The sequence below is a fragment of the Nycticebus coucang genome, chromosome 10, assembly GCF_027406575.1.
Source record: "Nycticebus coucang isolate mNycCou1 chromosome 10, mNycCou1.pri, whole genome shotgun sequence".
Lineage (NCBI taxonomy): Eukaryota > Metazoa > Chordata > Mammalia > Primates > Lorisidae > Nycticebus > Nycticebus coucang.
The window spans coordinates 120,652,164-120,677,083 of NC_069789.1; the positions used below are offsets into that span (position 1 = coordinate 120,652,164).

Sequence of the window (24,920 nt, forward strand, 5' to 3'; positions counted from 1 at the left end):
CCATGGTATACATATACCACAGCTTGTTAATCCATTCCTGGGTTGGTGGGCATTTAGGCTGTTTCCACATTTTGGCGATTGTAAATTGAGCTGCAATAAACAGTCTAGTACAAGTGTCCTTATGATAAAAGGACTTTTTTCCTTTTGGGTAGATGCCCAGTAATGGGATTGCAGGATTAAATAGGAGGTCTACCTTGAGTGCTTTGAGGTTTCTCCATACTTCCTTCCAGAAAGGTTGTACTAGTTTGCAGTCCCACCAGCAGTGGTAAAAGTGTTCCCTTCTCTCCACATCCATGCCAGCATCTGCAGTTTTGAGATTGTGTGATGTGGGCCATTCTCACTGGGGTTAGATGATATCTCAGGGTTGTTTTGATTTGCATTTCTCTAACATATAGAGATGATGAACATTTTTTCATGTGTTTGTTAGCCATTTGTCTGTCATCTTTAGAGAAAGTTCTATTCATGTCTCTTGCCCATTGATATATGGGATTGTTGGCTTTTTTCATGTGGATTAATTTGAGTTCTCTATAGATCCTAGTTATCAAGCTTTTGTCTAATTGAAAATATGCAAATATCCTTTCCCATTGTGTAGGTTGTCTCTTTGCTTTGGTTATTGTCTCCTTAGCTGTACAGAAGCTTTTCAGTTTAATGAAGTCCCATTTGTTTATTTTTGTTGTTGTTGCAATCGCCATGGCAGTCTTCTTCATGAAGTCTTTCCCCAGGCCAATATCTTCCAGTGTTTTTCCTATGCTTTCTTGGAGGATTTTTCTTGTTTCATGCCTTAAATTTAAGTCCTTTATCCATCTTGAATCAATTTTTGTGAGTGGGGAAAGGTGTGACTCCAGTTTCAGTCTTTTACATGTAGACATCCAGTTCTCCCAACACCATTTATTGAATAGGGAGTCTTTCCCCCAAGGTATGTTCTTGTTTGGTTTATCGAAGATTAGGTGGTTGTAAGATGTTAGTTTCATTTCTTGGTTTTCAATTCGATTCCAAGTGTCTATGTCTCTGTTTTTGTGCCAGTAACATGCTGTCTTGACCACTATGGCTTTGTAGTACAGACTAAAATCTGGTATGCTGATGCCCCCAGCTTTATTTTTATTACTAAGAACTGCCTTAGCTATACGGGTTTTTTCCAGTTCCATACAAAATGCAGAATCATTTTTTCCAAATCTTGAAAGTATGATGTTGGTATTTTGATAGGAATGGCATTGAATAGGTAGATCACTTTGGAAAGTATAGACATTTTAACAATGTTGATTCTTCCCGTCCATGAGCATGGTACGTTCTTCCATTTGTTAATATCCTCTGCTATTTCCTTTCTGAGGATTTCATAGTTTTCTTTATAGAGGTCCTTCACCTCCTTCGTTAGGGATATTCCTAGGTATTTCATTTTCTTTGAAACTATGGTGAAGGGAGTTGTGTCCTTAATTAGCTTCTCTTCTTGACTGTTATTGGTGTATACAAAGGCTACTGACTTGTGGACATTGATTTTATATTCTGAACATTACTGTATTTTTTGATGACTTCTAGGAGTCTTGTGGTTGAGTCTTTGGGGTTCTCTAAGTATAAGATCATGTCGTCAGCAAAGAGGGAGAGTTTGACCTCCTCTGCTCCCATTTGGATTCCCTTTATTTCCTTGTCTTGCCTAATTGTATTGGCTAGAACTTCCAGCACTACGTTGAATAGTAAAGGTGACAGAGGACAACCTTGTCTGGTTCCAGTTCTAAGAGGAAAAGCTTTCAGTTTTACTCCATTCAGTAAAATATTGGCTGTGGGTTTGTCATAGATAGCTTCAATCAGTTTTAGAAATGTGCCACCTATGCCTATACTCTTCAGTGTTCTAATTAGAAAAGGATACTGGATTTTATCAAATGATTTTTCTGCTTCTATTGAGAGGATCATGTGATCTTTATTTTTGCCTCTGTTAATATGGTGGATAACGTTTATGGACTTGCATATGTTAAACCAGCCTTGCATCCCTAGAACTAAAGGATTTCACAGAACTTAGTTAAGTTTATAAATTCCCAAGAGGTGAGTCACCATGGAGAGGATCTTGCAGGTGCATCCTTGTGTTCTCCTTGAGAAGACCTGTTCTCCTAGACCTCACTCTTCTCGGGTATCCTCTCTCCTTAGTATCTGTACAGGGTTGTCCAGTGGAGAGTAGCATAAACAATATGGGGAAATAGCATAAACAAAAGACATAATTTTGGTCTTACAGTACAATTGGAAGATATAAAGGACTTTAGTAAAGACAAATCATCTTGTTAATGGTTTCTACTCAACTTCATTAACATATGAAAAGAAGTAATAGACAACCTACCCAATGGGAAAGGATATTTGCATATTTTCAATCAGACAAAAGCTTAATAACCAGGATCTATACAGAACTTAAATTAATCCACATGCAAAAAACCAACAATCCCATACATCAATGGGGAAGAGAGATGAACAGAACCTTCTCTAAAGAAGGCGAATGGCTAGCGAACACATGTAAAAATACTCATCATCCCTAATTATTAGAAAAATGCAAATTAAAACCACCCTGAGGTATCATCTAACCCCAGTGAGAATGGCCTATATCACAAAATCTCAAAACTGCACATGCTGGCGCGGATGTGGAGAGAAAGGAACACTTTTACACTGCTGGTGGGACTGCAAGCTAATACAACCTTTTTGGAAGGAAGTATGAAGAAACCTCAAAGAATTCAACCTAGACCTCCCATTTGATCTTGCAATCCCATTACTGGGCATATATCCAGAAGGAGAAAAAAACCTTTTATTATAAAGTCACTTGTACTAGACTGTTTATTGCAGCTCAATTTACAATCGCTAAAATGTGGAAACCGCCTAAATGCCCTTCAATCCAGGAATGGATTGGCAAGCTGTGGTATATGTATACCATGGAATACTATTCAGCCATTAAAAAAATGGGGATTTTGCAGCATTTGTATTAACCTGGAGGGAGGTGGAACACATTATTCTTAGTGGAAGCATTACAGGAATAGTGAACTATGAATCCTATGTATTCAACTTTGATAGGGGGACAATTAATGACACAGTGGGGCATGGGGGAAGGGGAGAGCAGACAGTGAAGGAGGGAGGGGGTGAGGGAAAGGAAAAGAAAAAAGAAAAGAAAATAGTGACTAATTCTCACATAAATTGGATTTAATTTTGACTAAAGTGTATTACTTAAACATTTATTTTTAATTCAACTTGTTAGTACGTGGTTTAGGATATGCATCCTTATTTATAAGTGAAATATGTTTGTAATTTCCCTTTATAATAATATATTTTTTCCGATTTTAATATCCAGATGAAGTAGAATGATTTTGGAGTATTTCTTCTTTTTCTATTCTTCATAAGATGTGGCATGATCTGTTTTTTGAAATTATTTTTTATTTTTATTTATAAATATTAGTTGTCTATTTTTTGAGAGTTTGGGGAAAAAAATAAGAAGAAGTTAACTGATGACTCCATACTGAACCTCAGAGTCAAAGCATTCTATAATAGACATACTCTTATTAGACAATGTGAATGTTACTTTTTTGCATCATTATTATTATTGCTCACTAAAAAAAACATATGAAAAGAAGGAAGAAGGTCACGATCTCAAGGATCTCACCATAGTTGACAAAACAAAGAAAGAACTTTGTGAGTTTCTACTCAACTTCATTAACATATTACAAGAAGTGGGAAGGCAAAGATGAAAAGGATCTCTGCCTAGTTAACTGGCCAAAGAAAGAGCTACTTGACTTCTGGCAGAAGGGAGCATGAACAAAGGAACATGGCTGTTTCAGGAATGGCGTTGAAGCAGTTGGGGGTTCATTTCCTGAATGTTCCCTGCCTTCTCACAGTCTGCTCTCCACATTTGACCACATATATTTAACATGAAAGCATATTTTTTATGAATCAGTTTGAACCATGTGAATTCATGATTATTCAGAAAGAGGGGTATAGATTGTGATGGGAGATGGAATCCAGATAACTGTAAGGAGTTAAACTACAGGAAATATGTACTTCTGACTCTCCTTCTAGGCAGGAAATAATTTTTTAAATGACACTTCTAAAAATGATACCAAAGTATTGAGAATGGTAATGTGAAACAGCAAATACACATATGCTAAAGTCAACACTTACCAACATTTTACCACACAGGCCTCACCTTCTATTTTTGAATTTTGTTACTGAAGAAGTTTAATTCGAATTCATATAATTGCCATTTCCTTCCAATTTTTCTATGGAGCATGTTAAATTAATGATATTTTCTTACATAATCACCAAATCACTACCGTATAACACAAAATTAAAAATTCTCAGTATTGGGTGGCGCCTGTGGCTCAGGGGGTAGGGCACCAGCCCCATATACCGCTGGTGGTGGGTTCAAACCTGGCCCCGGTCAAACTGCAACAAAAAATAGCTGGGTGTTGTGGCAGGCACCTGTGATCCTAGCTACTCAGGAGGCTGAGGCAAGAAAATCAGCTAAGCTCAAGAGATGGAAGTGCTGTGAGCTGTGACACCATGGCACTCTGCTAAGGATGACAAAAGTGAGATTCTATCCTTTAAAAAAAAATTCTCATACCTAATATGCTTCCCAATTTGAATTTCTATTTATTGAAGAAAATGCTGTTAAGGCAGGTTTACTTCAATCAATATCCAGGCAGATTACTTTGTTGCTATGTCACTTGAAGGTCATTTATTCTAAAACTATACCCACACACACACCACTACCATCATTTTGTTTTAACTCATTCAGACAGAGAAACCACAAAGTGGAGATATGATCAAGGCCACAAAAGAGGATCTTTGCCGCATGCACACAGCTGAAGTAACACTATCCTTAAATAAAGTAATCTTATTAACATGGTAAAAAATCACACCCACCAACCCCACACCCATTTACAAATACCATAGCAAACGCCTGGATGTTGCCTTAAGAGGACAGGAAAAGGGAATGTTATACCCAGGAATCTCTCAAAGACCACATCACCAGACAAGTCGAATTAAAGAGTAATTCTTTTATTGAAGAGCCGACCAACAACTGCCTCAGAGTCCCAACATGGGGTTTCTGAGAACAGCCCCGAGTTGTCTGAGGCTCTGAATTTTGTAAAGCAAAATTTTTCCAGGGGGCAAACAAGCATAGTTACAAAAGCGAAAACAGAAGTTAGGAGAAATCACGAGGGTAATGTGGCTTAGTCAGTTTACAATACTATGACCACAAGAGCACTTAATAATTCTTTTTTTTACAAAACAAATAAAATCTACAATGTCCTAAAGTAGTGTAGGGAGGGGGACTCACAGGTGGGGGTCATAAACAGCATGATCACAAAAAAAGCAATACTCACCAAGGATATAATCACAAGTGCAGTCAGTAACTTACATCACTAACAATTTTAGTTGAATATATTCACAGTTATATAATGGAAGGGCAAACAAGGGGTCCCTGTTTCAAAGGTAAGGGAATATAACAGAAAAGGAGTAAACAGTAAAGTGGAGTCAAACGTGCTCTGTTAACATTTCCATATCATCCTCCTCCTTTCTCCCCTCCCCATATTCATCTTATAAGGTTACATGTGAAACTTACTAAATGTAGAATATAAATGCCTTAACATAGACATTTAATGTCTTGAATAGCCATTATAGAATATAAATGTCTTAGTTATTCTAAGAAAATGCCAGGAAGGCTATGTTAACCAGTCATTTAAAAATATGTCGAATGGTATATAAAACCAGTGTATGGAGCCCCATGATTGCATTAATGTACACAGCTATGATTTTATAATTAATTTAAAAAATAAATTTTTTTTTTTTTTTGGTTTTTGGCCAGGGCTAGGTTTGAACCCACCACCTCCAGCATATGGGACCAGCGCCCTACTCCTTGAGCCACAGGTGCCGCCCTAAAAAATAAATAAAAAATAAATTTCCATATCATATACAGATGGCACGAAGACCACCTTAACATAATCACGAAGGATGTTGTCACAAAAATAGCTAGTGACTTTCTACACAACACTAAGAATTCTAACAGTTCTAACCAGGTACACTTAAAATACCATGTAATGGGTGGGGAGGCAAGTGGAGCCAGATTTTTGTTTAAAGCAGTAAAATGTAGCAAAACAATAGAATGGAATCAGGCATGCTTTGCTTTCCCACTGATTCTCAGGAAAAAGAATTATATCAAAAATGGAGTTAAGCTTGATTTTCTTTCACCTTGACAGGGAGATTTGCCATTCTGGGACTTCTCCTTTTTCCAAGAAAAACAACGTATATTCTACCCCAGGGTAGCACATACTTAGGGATTAACATCAAAGGACAGACATTAATTCTTGGGGACTGCTGTTCCTTATTGGAGCAGTCTTCTCTCTACTGAATTTGAGAATGTACTATCTTTTTTCTAGCCTATGCTTACTAAATCCTGCTGTCTGGCTCACTTCTATCTGTTTGTCTTGCTGGTTGAATCCCTTGACATGGTATCAGCAATGGTTCTTTAGTAGTGGGAACCCAGAAGCAGGGGAAATGGGCCTGACTTCCGGTTTCCAAACTGACAGGACTGTTTTTCCTATGAGACTTGTCCGGATGTTTCAGGAACCAGCGTGGGATCAGTGAGAAATAATGAAATAAGACGCCAAAGGCAAAAACACGAGAGACAGAGATAAAATTGAGAGGTAAAGATGAGATCAAGAATATTTTTTAGTATCACCAGCACCCACGTGCACAAACACCTTTCTTTTGAAGGAGGCAGTATCAAGTTCTTTTTTAAGGAAGTAAGACACATTTTTTTTTTTTTGAGACAGAATCTTACTATGTCACCCTCGGTACAGTGCGGTGGTGTTACACATCACAGCAATGTCCAACTCTTGGGCTTAAGCAATTCTCTTGCGTCAGCCTCCCGAGTAGCTGGGGCTACAGGCACTCGCCACAACGTCCAGCTATTTTTGTTGCAGATTGGCCAGGGCCACGTGGAACCTGCAGTCCTCAAGATATGGAGTCGGCACCATACTCACTGAGCCACAGGCATCCCCCGGAACTAAGAAATATTCGACGTATTTATGAGAAAAAATAATTTTCTCATAAATATTCTCCCCTGGCAATTTCTCACATAAACACAATGTATTATTACTGTGTAACCTCTAACATATGGTCAATACTACACATCTACAAAATTAGCTGGAAAATGTATGTGACTGCTTTCATGTGCAGCTGTGAAGTTAAAAGTGGCGTTCGGAGCGTTCTGTGGACTCCGCGTGCAGCTGGGGGTTACAGTGTCCTGCGATCCGGAAGCAGATTCAGAAGACAGGACAGAACACTTGGGTAAGTGATTCTCTGTCTGTCTGTCTGATTCGTGTTTTCCCTTTTGTATTTTTAGAAGCACAACACACACACACACACACACACACACCCTTCCATTTCCAAGGGCCCTGGAGGCTACCGGTTTCCCAACCATGTCTGCATCTAAGGAGAGTGGGGTCACATCTGGGCCCTCGGAGGAGCATTCCCCGACCGCTGTCTCCCCAAACCCCACGCCAGCCTCACCCCCTTCTGTCTCACTCCTCCCGAAAACTCAGGCCCGAGGAGCAGCACGTCACCAGGCACCCAGGGCTACTCTCTATCCTCCACCAGGGCTTCGCTACCTTCACTTCCATCATCATCAGGATCCCACAACTTCACATTGTCCACTACAAACCAGGATGGACAATCACCAGAACCTCTGTGCTCTACCATGTGCTCCCCTGGGTTTTCCTCAGACTCACCACAACCATCGACAGTTTGCCACATGTTGGTGCTGCCATCACCAAGCAGCTCACCCCCCACCCTCAGTGACCCTTCTCTAGCCTAGGCATAATTGGATTTGGAACGTGGTCTTGAGTAACCCGAGGCTAATTATCAGGTGATTATCTTAAAGCGATATTGTAATTCATCCCCCACCGGCAGTTTGGCCTTCAGAGGGGGAGCTTCCATACCCAGATGCAACCCTTAGGTAAAATCCACACCTCCCCAAAGCCCTTCCCCCATACCAGGCACTGGAAAAGAAATAATACTAGAATTCCTGAGGAGAGAGTCACTGATTGAGTCAGTGAGACTGTCTGTCTCTCCACTTGAGGAGACAGACTCCTTCCATTCTACCTAAAAACCTGCTCATGAAATTGCTTCCTGCCTGTGGTCACTCCAAAGCACTGGCTGTGCTTGTGATTTTTTCCAAGCAAGGAGCCAAAGAAGCCTCATCCTGACACTTATTTGTATCTGGTCATTCTTCAGTCTAGAGCACACCAAGAAGTGAGGCCTGACTGCCTCCATGAAAACAACAGGACCAGTCTGACCCTGAAACAGCCACCAGGCATAGAGGAGAAGAAAATATGATTTATGTTTTGTTGTCCAGATTTATGTAAAAATCACATATTTGTCACACATGAGTACTGGGATTCTCAGTCTAATAAATACCTTATTCACACACAATTTTACAACAATTTAAGACAATATAAACCTTTAATCAGATGATCTAATTATCTGGAGCCACACCTTAGGAGTTCTAATCTAATTACCCAAATTAGCAACTTTCACCTATATCAGATTTTTCCAGATGTCCCCAGAACAGACTCATACATATACATCATATTCCTCAACATTTAAAACAACAAAAAGCCTTTTCTTCTAACACTGCTGGTTCCTCAACCTTGCCATGGGCTGTGAATAGTGGTTCATGTTAGTAATCCTAATACTTTTTTTGGTTTATTTGTTTGCAATTTGGGGCAGGGGCTGGGTTTGAACCCACCACCTCCAGCATATGGAGCCAGCGCCCTAATACTTTTAGAGACCCTGGCTGAAGTAGCACTTGAGGTCAGGACTTTGCAACAAGGCTGGGCATTACCCAGACCCAGTCTCTATAAATAAAAAATAAAGTAGCCAGGCAGTAGGGGGTGGCTGAGAGGGTAGGTTCTCTTGAGTTGAAGGCTGCAGTGAACTGTGAGGAGGCCATGGCACTCCAGCCCAGAGAAGAGATCAAGACCTATATCAAGAAAAAAGAAAAAAAGTAATGGAGAGAAGAGAAAAAACCAACTCCCTCCACCCTGTGCCATGCATCAGAATCAGAGCTGTAAGTTCCTGGAGTTTGACAATTTCCAATGACACTGCCCATCACAGGAGCACCGTCAGAGCTGATTAATCTAGCTCATCATGGGTTCAAGTGTTTTTTATTCCCCTTTTATTAAGTCATATACACATAGATCATGAATACATTTATGCTTTTGTGGGGGTATAGTGTGTTGATTTTTTTTGTTTGTTTGTTTTTTGTAGAGACAGAGTCTCACTTTATGGCCCTCGGTAGAGTGCCGTGCCGTGGCCTCACATAGCTCATAGCAACCTCCAACTCCTGGGCTCAAGCAATTCTCTTGCCTCAGCCTCCCGAGTAGCTGGGACTACAGGCGCCCGCCACAATGCCTGGCTATTTTTTAGTTGCAGTTTGGCCGGGGCCGGGTTTGAACCCGCCACCCTCAGTATATGGGGCCAGTGCCTTACCGACTGAGCCACAGGCGCTGCCCATAGTGTGTTGATTTTTTTAATACACTTTGGAATGGTTACAAGTGTTTAAGTAGAATTAATTCATAACATATTTGGCCACAAAAGTTTTAAGTTCCTTGTCACAAATTTTTTCCTTTTTCTTTCTTTCTTTCTTTTTTTTTTTTGAGACAGAGCCTCAATCTGTCGCACTGGGTAGAGTGCTGTGACATCACAGCTTACAGCAACCTCCTGGGCTTAAGTGATTCTCTTTCCTCAGCCTCCCAAGTAGCTGGGACCATAGGCACCCACCACAATGCCCAGCTATTTTTTGGTTGTAGTTATCATTGTTGTTTGGCAGGCCGGGGCTGGATTCAAACCCACCAGCTTTGGTGTACGTGGGTGGCACCTTAGCCGCTTGAGCTACAGGCACCCAGCCATGTCACAAATTTGTAACAGGAAATCTACTGAGGAGGGGCAATTTCTTTTCTTTTTCCTTTTTTATCAAGACGCAGTCTCATTATGTTGCCCTCTGTAGAGTGCCGTGGTCACAGCTCACCGCAACCTCAAACTCTTGGGCTCAAGCGATTCTCTTGCCTCAGTCTCCAAAGTAGCTGGGACTACGGCACCGCCACAACACCCTGCTATTTTTTTTTTTTTTTCTTTTACAGGCAGGGTCTCGATTTGACCTCGGTAGAGTGCTGTAGCATCACAGCTCATAGCAACCTCCTGCTCTTGGGCTTAGGCAATTCTCTTGCGTCAGCCTCCCGCGTAACTGGGACTACAGGAGCCTGCCTCAGTGCTGGGCTATTTTTGTTGCAGTTGCCACTGCTGTTTTAGCTGGCTTGGGGCCGCATTAGAACTCGCCACTTTCTGTATATGGGGCTGCCACCCTACCCGCTGAGCCACAGGCGCTGCCTGAAAAAAAAATTCTTTTTGCGGGGAAAGCGATGTGTTAGGTGATACACTGCTTTCTTTTTTTTTTGACAGAGTTTCACTTTGTCGCCCTTGGTAGAGTGCTATGACATCACAGCTCACAGGAACTTCTAACTCCTGGGCTTAGACAATTCTCTTGCTTCAGCCTCCCGAGTAGCTGGGACTGCAGGCGCCCGCCACAACGCCCGGGATGCACTGCTCTTCACAAGGATGATTACTGAGGCTTTTAATCTATAATCCAGGAAGATAAAGCCATGGAGCATAGAGCAATTAGCTAGACCTAAAACAAACTGACTTCTCATCACAACTACCATGTAAACACTGCAACCCTTTTCTACAAAATGACCCTAAACTAATCTCACATAAAAACAATTAGCGTGGGGGCACCAGAACCTAGCTTTGTGGCCAAAAGGAAAAATAGCAATTCAGGGTTAGTTGATAATAGCAGGAAACTCAGTGTCCTTCCTGTGCTGCTTTACTCTTTTTACTCTTACTCTTTCTGTAAGAGTAAAGAGATTCACCCCATCCATGTTTGAGATTCAATAGGTTTGAATAAGCCATCTGAAATTGATTGCAAATCCTCTGCACCCCATCCATGTTAGCTCTCAATAGGTTTGAATAAGCCATCTGAAATTGATTTCCCTTCCTTGGAACTCGCGACAGTGCTGATCTTTTTTCCACCTGTAGCTCTCAACAGATACTGATCTGCGGGCTCAAAGTCCTTCACAGTGCCTTTCTTTGGAAGGGTTTAGTTCTACCATCATACTTCTTCAAGGTGATGTACACGCTGCGCGACGCCCTGCCCTTCTGAAACAACTTGGTCAGCTCGGTCAGGAACTGCTTGCTCTCTAGGAGCACCATGACAGCGCTGACGGCTCCACTAGGTCCGGTCCATAAAGTCAAGAAATTGTAAAAGAAAAAGGGAGGTGGGGGCGGTTGAGCTCGACTAGCAGTATAGAATTAATTCAGACTGAATATCGAAAAGAGAATAGTAACTATGCAAATACTGACATCTCCGAAACAGAGTGAGCCAATTTGCAGGAAGCACTTCCCTGCAGAAGATTCTGGGAATTGTCCAGAAGATCCACAGCGTCCGAAACTCTTACGCTCCAGGAAAGGCACCTTTAATATACAGTCTTCTGGAGAAAAAAAAAAAAATATATATATATATTATATACATACTCAAATATATACATGTATATATGTACGCGCACATATATAAAATTCACAGCTTTTTTTTTTTTTGAGACGGATTCTCACTTTGTTGTCCTTGGTAGAGTGCCGTGGCGTGATAGCTCAGCAATCTCAAACTCTTGTGCTCAAGCGATCCTGTTGCCTCAGTTTTTCATTTTTCGTGTGGGGGTGGAGGGCTGGAAGGGTGGCTCGCTTTTCATCAGGCTGGTTTCGAACTCCTGAGCTCAGGCGATCCACCTGCCTCAGCCTCCCAGAGTGCTAGGATTACAGACGTGAGCCACCGCGCAGGCCTAATCTCACAGATTTCTGTGTCTGGGAACATTTCGGACCTACGAAGGTAGAGCTACAGAATTCGTCCTGCCCGACCCTCACATTGAGAAATACAATCCAAGTCCTCGGTTTAGAAGTCCGCACTTCTACCCTCGGAAGGCGGAGGGCGGGCGTGTCCCGGGAATTCTGGGAAGTGTAGTTGGGACGCCTGTGGACTGGGATAACTTCCGCTACAGGAGGCTGTGCTGTGTCCCTTTTCCCGTCGGGAATTCTGGGAAGCGTAGTTCAGGAGGTCTCTGTAGACAGAGTCACTTCCGCCCCAGGTACGCGAGGCCGTGGCCTTCGTTCCTCCCAGAAAGGTGAGCCCTCCCCTCCCGGTATCCCTCTCCCTGCGTCCACACCAATCTTTCAGCGTTTTGCTGTGGCCAGAAGTACCCGGGCTGTCGACCTTGGGGAAGAGAATGCACCTACGGCGAAGGGCGGGGCTTGTGTTCCCTTTGAATGAGCCTTCTCAAGTGTGGGGTTGCTTGCGCATCCCGGGCTTAGTGCTGGGACCAGGGGTTGTACATCGGGGGGATTGAGGGTCCCCTGGTTTCTGTACTTTCCCAACCCTTTTCCCGATCAGCCAGCTCCGCGACCTCCTAGCAGCATGTTAGGCAAGTATCCTAATCTCTCACTGCCTGTTTCTCCTTCATTAAAATCGTATTAGCATCTACTTAATAGAGTTATTTTGAGAGTGAAATAAGGACTTAGAACAGAGAAAGCACGTGACCCACAAAGCCTAAAATATTCACCGTTTCTTTACAAAAACTGGTTTACTGACCCCGATCTAGGTGAAAAAGAAATGAAGGAAAAGCACATGCAAGGAAGGGTCTGGAGATCAAGTGATTTACGTGGCTGGAGACTGTAGGGGGAAAAGGGTTTCTAGGGAAAATGAGCAGATAAAAATGGAAGAGTTGGGCAGCACCTGTGGCTCAGAGGGGTAGGGCGCTGGCCCCATATACCGAAGGTGTGGGGTTCAAACCCAGCCCCGGCCAAAAACTGCAAAAAAAAAAGGAAGAGTCCTCTCTATGTGGCTTGCTAAGAATTTCAACTTTATCCCTAAGACAGCTGTGCACATGTTTTAACCACCAGGTGCCTACGAAGGCATCCACAACTCACATCACTGTTCTTTCTTCTTAGTGACAGCTCCAGGAGTATATTATAATAGAGAGAAACAGGGAGCTGGGAATCAGCGGGCCTGGGCCTGCTCTGCTCCTGGCTGGTGTTTTCTCTGTCAGTTTGTTTGTGAGGCTGAATTGCCTAGTGGTTAATTGCATCAGCTCAGCTTGCAAACTATTGCCTCTAATTTATGTTATATTCTGTGGTTTGTAACCCTCTCTGCAAACTGTAGTAGGGAGGGATTCATAAAAGCTATTCTTTGGCAGATCCCGATTTTTAGATCCTGGATTGCCACCTGGGCACTGGTGTTATTTTTAAAAAATTTCCGTGATAACCAGTGATCTGGCAGATTGAGAACCACTGTCCTGGTAATTGAGAACACAAAACTCTGGACTAATAATTCAGGCTGTTCTGCTGGCTGAATGGATAATTATGAGCAAGTAACTTAAAATCTTGGTGCCTCAGTATTCTTAACTGTAGAATTGTCATACAGATTGTCTCACCCACTAGTGAGGATTAAATGAGGCTGTTCCTCTAAAGCACACGATTTGGCTCTTGACTTCTTCTCACCACCTCTTCTGCTTCCTCTTGTTAATGAAAAAGAACCCAAACTCTGCAAAATAATTTCTTTTTTTTTTTTTTTTTGTAGAGACAAAGTTTCACTTTATTGCCCTCGGTAGAGTGCCGTGGCGTCACACGGCTCACAGCAACCTCCAACTCCTGGGCTTAGGCGATTCTCCTGCCTCAGCCTCCCGAGTAGCTGGGACAACAGGCGCCCGCCACAACGCCCGGCTATTTTTTTGTTGCCGTTTGGCCGGGGCTGGGTTTGAACCCGCCACCCTCGGCATATGGGGCCGGCGCCTTACTCACTGAGCCACAGGCGCCGCCCCTCTGCAAAATAATTTCTAGAGATTTTTTACTGAGCCAAGTATGAGTGACCATGGCCAAGTGTCATACCCAGGAAGCCAAAAGCAAGTGGACTTGCTGTGGTTGGGTTACAGTTTGGTTTTGTATATTTAAGGGAGAAAGGAATTACACATAAATTCATAAATCAATACACAGAAAGTAAACATTGGTTTGGGCCTAAGACATCTCAAAGCAGGGGATTATAAATTACAGATGGGTTTAAAGATTCTTTGATTTGTAATTGATTAAAATCATGAAGCTTCCTCTAAAGCAGTGGTTCTCAACCTTCCTAATGCTGTGATCCTTTAATAAAGTTCCTGTGGGTCATGACCCACAGGTTGAGAACCGCTGCCCTAAAGGCTTGGAATGTTTTAAGTTAACGAAGTCTGTTGATGAGAGAGAAGGCCCAGACATAGACTCATTAGATCTGCTGGGTAAATTGAGGACCTGCAGTTGTGGTTCAAGCTTCGTCTTGCATAGCTTGTACCTCCAAGAAGGGAAGACAGCATGACGAGGCATGTCTGATTTTCCTTCTCATGGCCAACAATTGAATGGCCAATAATAGGGGTCCATTCAGTTAGCTGGGAGGAGGGATGCTCAAGATTTTATGTTAGTTCATATTCTTTTGCTCCAGGTATCCTCTAACATTCTGTCATACTCTGCTAACTTCCCTGTCTTTTGAGGGAAGCTCAAATACAGCTCAGTCATCCTCTGGGGTTAAGATCAGGCCTTGTGTTCTCCATTGAACCTTTCCATCCTACTCCTCCATCAAGTCTGGGTTGGGGAGCCCCTTCCATGCTTTCCCAAAGGACTCTGTTCTGGCATCTATCTGGGAACTGTATCCCTCTTAAAAGATGATCTATAAGTATTGGATAAGTGAAAGAAAACAGATCTTTCACTGCTGATTGTGCAGCACGTTCATACTTGGACTTGTTAGTTGTGCATACATCTGGTGGATTCTACAGCAGTGGCCATGTGGGAAGGGTTTTGGGGTGGGGGGGTGTCCTACTGGAGTAGCAGACCTCTCTGAGGTGGTGTTGAAAGGCTCTGCCTTATCCACTCACAGTTCATGATTAGCTTTTGTTTTTTCTTCTTGAGACCAAGTCTTACACTGTTGCCCTAGGGGGGGTGCTGTGGCATTCCAGCTCAATGGTAGCTGGAATCCAGCCCACGCTCAAACTTTTTAAACAGGGGACCAGTTCACTGTCCCTCAGACCGTTGGAGGGCCGGACTATAGTTAAAAAAAAAAGAAAACTATGAACAAATTCCTATGCACACTGCACATATCTTATTTTGAAGTAAAAAAACAAAACGGGAACAAATACAATATTTAAAATGAAGAACAAGTAAAGTTAAATCAACAAACTTACCTGCATTTCAATGGGAACTATGGGCCTGCTTTTGACTAATGAGATGGTCAATGTCCAGTACCATATTTGTCACTGCTAGTCATAACAAATGATGCAAGTGTGCATCAGTTAGTCTAGATCTGGTTGGAGATTTCAGATGTTTCATTCTGGAAAAAGTCTGTTCACAGACATAAGTGCTGCCAAAGATGGTTGCCATTTTGAGTGCATGGTTCCTGAGATTAAGGTATGTCTCACCCGGGAGAGATGCATAGAAATTAGGAAGGCTGCTTGACTTGAATGTGTCTTTCAGAGAGTCACAATTCTGCAGTTCAGCCCGTTCCATTTGGTAAATCGTATCCACATTTTCTTTTTCTTTTTAATTTTAATTTTAATTTTTAATTTCAGCTTCCTTGTTCATTCTTCTTCGTTTGAAGTACTCTTTTTTGTTGTTCATTTTCTTCTTCCTCTGGCAATGTTTTTGATGTTAGTAGAGACAGGGTCTTACTCTGGCTCACTGCTGTTCATACTGGTCTCGAACCTCTGAACTCAGGCAATCCACCCACCTTGGCCTCCCACACTGCTGGGAGTACAGGCGTGAGCCACCACGCCCGGCCTGTATCCACATTTTCAATGTCAATAGAAAATGGGTTACGGAAAAGCTGTTATGTCCTGTTCATGGATATGAAGCTCTTTAAATCTAAATTGGAACTCCTTTTGCAACTTTTCCAGTGAATCCACACATGTTTTATTTGGGAATGCAACCAATGGATTTTCCGCTAACAGATTTTGTGTTGTGGGGAGATGGCAGAAATTTTCCTCCTTCACTTGTTTGATGAGGAGGCCTAATTTAACTTCAAATGCTTTCACACGTGATTGCATATCACAGAAGAGCTTCCCCTTTCCTTGAAGTTGTACATTGAAACTATTGAGTAGCTCTGTTACATCTGTCAGAAAGGCAAGGTGCCATTTCCATTCTGCATCATTGAGCTCTGGTACTTCTTTGTTTTTTGAAAGCAGAAAAGCTGTAATCTGTGGAAGTAAGTCATAGAAATGTTTCAAAACTCTCCCTCAACTCAGCTAACAGACTTCTGTGTGGTACAGAACATCTTCACAGGTAACGTTTAGCTCAGATAGAAATTCCTGAAATTGTCCATGGTTTAGTGTATTACCTGTAATGAAGATAACACAAGATACCACGGTTTTCATAAGAGTCCCACTTCAGTGATTTACTTCACAGTGTTTGTTGGTGGATGAGGCAGTGTATGGCTATTGGATGAGAATGGTTTTGTTTGTCCACCTCTTGGTTAATGTGAGCAATTACTCTTTTTTTTTTTTTGTAGAGACAGAGTCTCACTTTATGGCCCTCGGTAGAGTGCTGTGGCCTCACACAGCTCACAGCAACCTCCAACTCCTGGGCTTAGACGATTCTCTTGCCTCAGCCTCCCGAGTAGCTGGGACTACAGGCGCCCGCCACAACACTCGGCTAGAGCAATTACTCTTTTCTTAGACCCCACCCTGCTAGGAGCACCATCAGTTGTCACACTGGCTAGTTTTGCCCAGTCCAGCTCCAAATTATTCACAGTTTGGCAAAACTTTTCATAAAAATCCTCTCCTGTAGTTGTTCCTTTGATGCTTTGCAGTGCAGCAAGCTATTCCGTGACTTCAAAATAGTCATTCATCCCACGAATAAAAATTAGAAGTTGTGCAGAATCACGAACATCATTACTTTCGTCGAGTGCCAAGGAAAAGTAGGAAAATTTTTTGTGGAGTTTTGCAAATGCTGATGCAAATTGTCTCCCATTTCTTCAATCCTTCATGTAATTGAGGGTCCTAAAAGACTCACTGTACTAAATAAATCGGCCTTCTCTGGACACATGTCTTTGGCAACAGAAAGAAGGTATTCTTTAACAAATTCTCCCTCCACGAATGGTCTGCCAGTACACGCTATTATCTTGGCAACTTGAAAACTTGCTTGCAGTGATGAAGTATTTAGCTGTTTCTGCTTCACAAAAGTATTTTGCTGAGTTGTCAATGTATATTTCATTTTTAATATTTTATCTTTTCTCACTTCTCTGACCAATCATTTATCTTTATGTTGAGCTTGATAGTGTCGACACAAATTGTATTCTTTGAACACAGACACTATATTCTGGCATATCAAACACACAGCTCTTTCCTTGTACTGCATGAAAAAGTCATCATAAGTCCACTGTTCTTTGAATATCCTATACTCCTAGTCAATTTTTCTCTTTCTTGATATCAGTTTCCTAGGGATTCCAAATTGCTACCAATAAAATACACACACATATATATATATGCAGCGCTCCAAAAACAATATACCAGCAATAACTTTGCTCACACAGAGACATATAGACTGCACTGCCCATCAATTCAGCCTTGCCAGTCCACATCATTTCAGCCTCACCAGTGCCCATATGGTGGAACTCCACTTTTACCTCAGGCTTACGCTGGTGCAGTGCGGGAATAGGCACAATTACAGAGCCGGTTCCTCCACCACCTTTCTAGTTCACACTACCCTGTGCGAACTGCACTGTGATCTGTGAACTCGCACAGGAATCTGATGAGAAGGTGAGAAGACCCATGCGATCAGATTCCCCTGCAGGAAAAAAGAAAGCACGTATGCTTTTTTTCTTCCGAATCTAATGCAAGTTCAGCCATAGAAGCATATGGCTGAACTCGCACTGCTCAGAGATCGCAACAGTGTGAACTGGGGCTTACACAGCACACAACATACAACATCATACACAACTGAATAGCAATCAGAATATAAATGCACTTACTGTCAGTTAAATTGGGTTTCCTACTCCTCGGTTGTCTGCAGAGCTGGATTAAGTTCCCATGGGGTCCTAGGCAGATTACCAGTTTGGAGGCCCCCATGCGATAACACTGAGCACTGACCATTTACATTAACACTGACCACTGACAATTTGCATTAATACTGAGTGCTGACAATTTGCATTAACACTGAGCACTTCCAATTATCATTACCACTGAGCACTGACTATTTGCATTAGCACTGAGCACTATTTGCATTACCTCTGAGCTCTGACCATTTGCATTACCTCTGAGCACTGACTATTTGCGTTATCACTGTGATGCAACCCCCCTAGAAACCACCCCCAACCAACTAACCAACTTAAAAAAAAAGCTCTCCTAACTTAAAGAAAAAAAAGGCTCTTCTAACTTCAAAAAAACACGCCCCCATCTGCAAAAAAAGACCTAAATTCAGAAAAAAGGCCCCCCTTAACCCCCAAAATGAAGGCCCTACTAACTGCAAAATTAAAAAAAAACCAGACCTCCTAACTTCAAAAAAAAACAAAAAACCCTAACTTGTTCTTACCTCAGACCTTAGGCAGCAGCAGGCTCTGCACAGGCAACCTGGTGACTCCTCTGATTACACCAGAGACAGAGAGTAGGAGGGGAGTCAAGAGTGTGGGGCACATTCCATACATGTGCACTGCTGGCCGGGACGAGTGGGCTGCTAACCAGGACAGGCAGCTGTGGCAAAAACACCTGGCGGGCCGGATAAATGTCCTTGGCAGGCTGCATGTGGCCCGTGGGCCGTAGTTTGAGGACCCCTGGCTTAGAGGATATATGTGGCCACATCTGCTGGGGGAGAGGCACCTTTTTCTAATTTGCACAAAGATACATTTCACTTTCTCTCATGGCTTCTTTCATATTACCCTGCTCTGCTTTCTTAGGTCTCTGACTTATGCTAGAAAAAGGAGAAAATGACCAAATTCCAGGTGAGTTGATTTTCATTTCTGTCATCTTACATGTTACCTCATTCACATCAGTGAACACATTTTTTTTTCCCCTCTCATTATCAAGGGTAAAGAACAATAGTAGGTATTTAATATTGCTTTTGTTTTTGCCTTTTCTAAAATTTCCTTTTAGTTTTTAATTTGCTTAATTAATTTAATTAAGCAAATTTAATAAATTAATTTGCTTTTTTTTTGCAGTTTTTGGCTGAGGCTGGGTTTGAACCCACCACCGTCTGCATATGGGGCCGGTGCCCTACTCCTTTGAGCCACAGGTGCCACCCCTAGTTTTTAATTTATTTAGTTGTCATTTTTATTTCACAGATAATAGCATAAAAGAGAATACAAATAAATAAATACAAATAAAAAATCCCACTCATTTCTTCTGGTTTTTTATTTTCCCCATGGCATTTTCTAAATATGCATTTCTAACCATACTTGCAGTAATAATTTTGAATTGGGATTTTTTTTCCCACTTAAAATAATAGCACTTTTTTTGAGACGGAATCTCACTTTGTCGCCCTCAATAGAGGGCATGGTGTCATAGCTCACAGTAACCTGAAACTCTTGTGCTCAAGCAATTCTCTTGCCTCAGCTTCCCAAGTAGCTGGGAATACAGGCACGCCCCACAATTCCCGGCTATTTTTAGAGATGGGGTCTCAGTCTGAGTCAGGCTGGTCTCAAATCCAGCCTAGGCCCGCCAAACAATAATGCCAACTGCAACCAAAAAATAGCCGTAGCACTCTACCCAGGGCAACAGCTTGAGACGCTGTCTCAAAAAACAAACAAACAGGGCAACGCCTGTGGCTCAGTGAGTAGGGCGCCTACCCCATATGCCCAGGGTGGCGGGTTCAAACCCAGCCCCGGCCAAACTGCAACAAAAAAATAGCCAGGCGTTGTGGCGGGCACCTGTAGTCCCAGCTGCTCGGGAGGCTGAGGCAAGAGAATTGCAGAAGCCCAAGAGTTAGAGGTTGCTGTGAGCTGTGACGCCACAGCACTCTACCTGAGGGCGGTAAAGTGAGACTCTATGTCTCTATAAAAAAACAAACAAACAAACAAAAAAACCTGGTTTTGGGCTGTGCCTGTGGCTCAAATGGGTAGGGTGCCGGCCGCATATGCTGGAGGTGGTGGGTTCAAACCCAGCCCCGGCCAAAAGAAAAAAAAAATTGGATTTTACTTCTCAAATTTGCTTCTGAATTATCAAAGTTTGTGTGTGTGTGTGTGTGTGTGTGTGTGTGTTTTTAAGTATTTATGTCCACAGGTATAGTCTAAGGTGGAAAAATCTTTTTGGGGGGAAATACCATTATGTTTTCAAAACTTTAAAGGACATTATTTTTCAACATTGCTTTTTTGTTTGTTTGTTTGTTTTGAGACAGAGTCTCAAGCTGTTGCCCTGGGTAGTGTACCATGGTGTCACAGCTCACAGCAACCTCCAAGTCTTAGGCTTAAGCCAATTCTCTTGCCTCAGCCTCCCAAGTAGCTGGGACTACAGGCACCTGCCACAAAGCCCGGCTACTTTTTGCTTGTAGTTGTCATTGTTGTTTGGTGGGTCTGGGCTGGATTTGAACCCACCAGCTCAGGTGTATGTGACCCCAGCCACTTGAGCCACATGTGCCGAGCCTTTGGTATTATTTTGTGGAGATAATCAACAGAGTTCCAGGAACTGAGGTCTATGTAAAAGAATTTTTTCTTAGAGTCTCAAGATGCCACCTGGGAAAAATGCTGTGGCATCACAGGTCAGAGCAAACTCCAATTCTTGGGCTTAAGTGATTCTCTTGCCTCAGCCTCCCAAGTAGCTGGGACTACAGGTGCCCCCAACAACGCCCGGCTATTCTTCTGTTGCAGTCGTCATTGTTGTGTTACCTGGCCCAGGCCGGATTTGTACCCACCAGCCTTGGTGTATGTGGCTGGCACCCTACCCACTGAACTATGGGCGCTGCCAAAAAGATTTTTTTTTTTTTGAGCCAGAGTCTCACTATGTTGCCCTTGGTAGGTAGAGTACTGTGGCATCACAGCTCACAGCTTGCCTCAGCCTCCCAAGTAGCTGGGACTGTAGGCGCTGCCACACGCCCGGCTATTTTTTGGTTGTAGTTGTCATTGTTGTTTGGCAGGCCCAGGCTGGGTCCAAACCGCCAACTCTGGTGCATGTGGCTGGCATCCTAGCCTCTGAGCTATAGGCGCCAAGCTGTAAAAGAATGTTTTTCAACGTTGTTTATAATAGGTAACCAGAAACTAAGTGGGCATTGATTGAATCAGTTAATGATATTCCAGATCATCAATTCCTTGAATTACTGTGCAGCCCTGAAATGAGATAAAAGTCAAGATGAAAATATTAATAATGTAGCTAATGTTTACTGGGTACTTACTACGTGCTACACACTGTTGCTAAATGGTTTGTATGTGGTTACTCATTTTCTTACAAGAACCCTGTGGTATAAGCTTCTCTGCATGTAAATGAGAGAATAAGAAACCTGTCCCAAAGGCTGGGTGTGGTGGCTCACAGGTGTAAGGTGGGTGGATTGCCTGAGCTCACAAATTCAAGGCCAGACTGAGCCAGAGTAAGATCTAGTCTCTAAAACTAGCTGGGCGTTGTGGTGGGTGCCTATAGCCCCAGCCACTCGGGAGGCTGAGGCAAGAGAATTGCTTAACCCCAAGAGCAAGGTTGCTGTGAGCTATGGTGCCATAGCATTCCACTGAGGACGACAAAGTGAAACTGTCTCAAAGGAAAAAAAAGAGAAAAGAAACCTGTCACCGATCACACAGCTAGCACAAGGCAAGAACATTCAGATGTGGACACAGGCAGTCAGGCTCCAGAGCTGTGCCCGCCACCACAGCCAAACACACTGCCGTCCTCAGATGTGGCACAGAGGGGGACTTACCTACTTAAGCAATAAGGGTGACTAATAGCCTGTAAATTTGGCAACTATGTGATGTATATGAATGAGTAAAACAGAGGAAAGGGCTACCATCAGATACTGTTGAAACTAGAGCTTTTGTGGGGAAAATGTCATTATTGGCAAAATTTAAAATATTAGTAATCCAGGATGCAACAGAGTTCCAGGAGCTTACCTATGTGAGTACTAACAAATGACAACAATTTGAGGTGCGAGGATTTTTTTTCTCTTACAGCCCTTTTGATAGATGGAATTAGCAGTATGGAAGGCAAACAGAAGGCAGCTACTTATATTTGACTCAAGTCCTTCCGAATCCAGAATAGGTTCCTATCCTTTACATCTCAGCACTGCCCTGCTCTCATAGTCTGCGTGTGTTTGGTATTGTAGGAGATGGTGACATTCAAGGACGTGGCTGTGGTCTTCACAGAGGAGGAGCTGGGGCTGCTGGATTCTGCCCAGAGGAGGCTGTACCGAGATGTAATGCTGGAGAATTTCAAGAACCTGCTCCTAGTGGGTGAGGACAGGTGCCCTTTGTAACTCAGTGGCAGCCTCCTGAGGTGTCTTTGTGCTCAATTGTTTGAAACTATGACTCAGTTGTTCAAAAATCTAAAAACGATTTCAGGAGTCCCACCTGTGCAACAGAGACAAGATGTTTCTGATGGTTCTCTCCAGGCAAAGGTTTGTCCTTCCTTTTCAACTGTACAATGGGCAAATGGTGGTCCTGCTCCATTGGTTTGTCATCAATCCAGTTTATTAATTTGCTCAGCTTTTTTTTTTTAAAGACAAGGTCTCACTTTGTCCTCTAGGCTGGTGGAATGCCGTCATAGCTCCTGTAACCTCGACTTCTTGGGCTCAAGTGATCCTTCTGCTCTCAGCCTCCTGAGTAGCTAGGATTAAAGACACATGGCACTATGTTCAGCTAGTTTTTTTAACTTTTTTTGTGAGGATAGGAGCTCACTGTTTCCCAGGCTGATCTTGAACTCCTGGCCTCAAGTAATTTTCCCGCCTTGGCTTCCCAATGTTCTGGGATTATAGGTGTGAACCACCATGCCCTACCTCCAGCTTTTTTGTTTTTCAAGGCCCCAGCAACTGTTCATTAACTTGACTTTTTGCTGGGCACAGTGGCTCATGCCTGTAACCCTAACACTCTGGGATGCCAAGGTGGGTGGATTGCCTGAGCTCACAGATTCAAGACCAGCCCTGAGTAAGTGCAAGACGCCTGCCTCTAAAAATAGCCAGGTATTGTGGCAGGCTCTTACAGTCCCAGCTACTTGGAAGGCTGAGGCAAGAGAATTGCTAGAGCCCAAGAGTTTGAGGTTGCTATGAGCTATGATGCCACAACACTCTACTGAGGGTGATAAAGTGAGACTCTGTCTCAAAAACAAAAAACCCTTAACTTTATGGTTTTTAGATTTGTTTATTTGAGACAGAGTCTCACTCTGTTGCCCTAGGTAGACTACCATGGCATCATATTTCATAGTAACCTCAAACTCTTGTGCTCAAGCAATCCTCTTGCCTCAGCCTCCCAAGTAGCTGGGACTTTAGGACTACAAGCACCCACCACTACACTGGCTAGTTTTTCTATTTTTAGTAGAGACAGGGTCTCCGTCTTGCTCAGGCTGGTCTCCAACTCCTGAACTCAGGCAATCCACTTACCTTGGCCTCCCAGAGTGCTAGGGTTATAGGCATGAGCCACCATGCCCGGCCTTATCTTGACTTTTTGGAGGCATTTTTGTTTTTTTCTTTAACAGTGTATTCGTGAATAACTTTAAACTTACAGTAAATTTGCAAAAGTAAAATAACAAGAACACCCGCATAGCTTTGTACCTCGATTTACTGCTAGTAACATTTTAGCCCATTTGCCTTATATTTGCACTCATGTTCTTTCTCTAGATTTATGTGTATATGAAAATATATGTATGTCCATATTTTGTCAAAACTACTTGAGGGTAATTTACATACACTATGGTCCTTTCTCTCTAAATCAGTAGTTCTTAACCATCCTAATGCCACATTGTATTTTCATTGTTAAAAAGGGGTCGTGACCCACAGGTTGAGAACCGCTGCTCTAAATACTTAAGTGTCTATGCAGAGTTGAGAGTCCCCAAATGCAAGTTAGGGACTTACTGCTGACACCAAATGCAAGTTGGGGATTCCCCAAGACCACTCTTAGGCTCAATAATTCAAAGAAGGACTCTGATCTCACTGAAAGCTGTTATCCTCATGGTGGTTATTGCAGGGAAAGGAAACATATTAAAATCAGCCAAAATCAACCAAGAGAAGAGGCCCATAGGGTGGAATCCAGGAGAATTCCAAGCCTAAACCTCTCTCCCAGTCGAGTCATTACAGCATTAACTCTTCCCAGCAACAATGTGTGACAATACACTTGGAGTATTGCCACCCAGAGAGGCTCACCTGAGTCTTGGTGTCCAGAGTTTTTATTGGAGCTTGGTCATTTGGATATGGTTGACCACCTGGGTGCCTGATCTGAGACTCCACCCCTCCAGAAGTTATGATTATACCACATGGCTTAAAGCCCCCATTATAAATCACATTATTTAACTATGTGGCGTGGCCCAAGGCCCCTTGGTAAACAGAAGACACTGTCATCAGGCATGATAGTCCAAGGACTTAAAGATTACCCTCAGGAGCTAAGGGCAAAAGCCAGACCTCTGTTTGGACAAGGTTAATCTTTTCCTGCACAGTTTATTTTGTAAAAAAAAGGAATTTTCTCTCATATGTCCCCAGTATAGCTATAATACATGTACTTTTGTCTAATCTATGACTTATGCTCTCATTTTAATTATGAAATCACTTATATATATGTATATATATATATTTTTTTCTGACAGTCTTACTATGTCGCCTTCGGTAGATTGTTATGGCATCACAGCTCACAGCAACCTCAAACTCTTGAGCTTAAGCAGTTCTCTCTT

At 42.7% G+C, this 24,920-nt stretch overlaps 1 protein-coding gene across 4 annotated transcripts in view; it reads left to right on the plus strand.

Annotated features, from left to right (window-relative positions):
* Positions 1-24,920, plus strand: part of ZNF112 (zinc finger protein 112) — a 91,696-nt gene that overhangs the window by 56,922 nt on the left and 9,854 nt on the right. Inside the window, exons 1-3 of one of the 4 annotated variants that reach the window (XM_053606227.1) lie at positions 12,173-12,251; positions 19,031-19,075; positions 22,372-22,498. In XM_053606227.1, coding sequence (XP_053462202.1) covers positions 19,061-19,075; positions 22,372-22,498 — 142 coding nt within the window. In that variant the 5' untranslated portion in view covers positions 12,173-12,251; positions 19,031-19,060. Of the gene's footprint in view, positions 1-12,172; positions 12,252-19,030; positions 19,076-22,371; positions 22,499-22,545; positions 22,663-24,920 lie in introns of those variants that run through there. The other 3 variants (XM_053606228.1, XM_053606229.1, XM_053606230.1) reach the window with 3 other exon arrangements.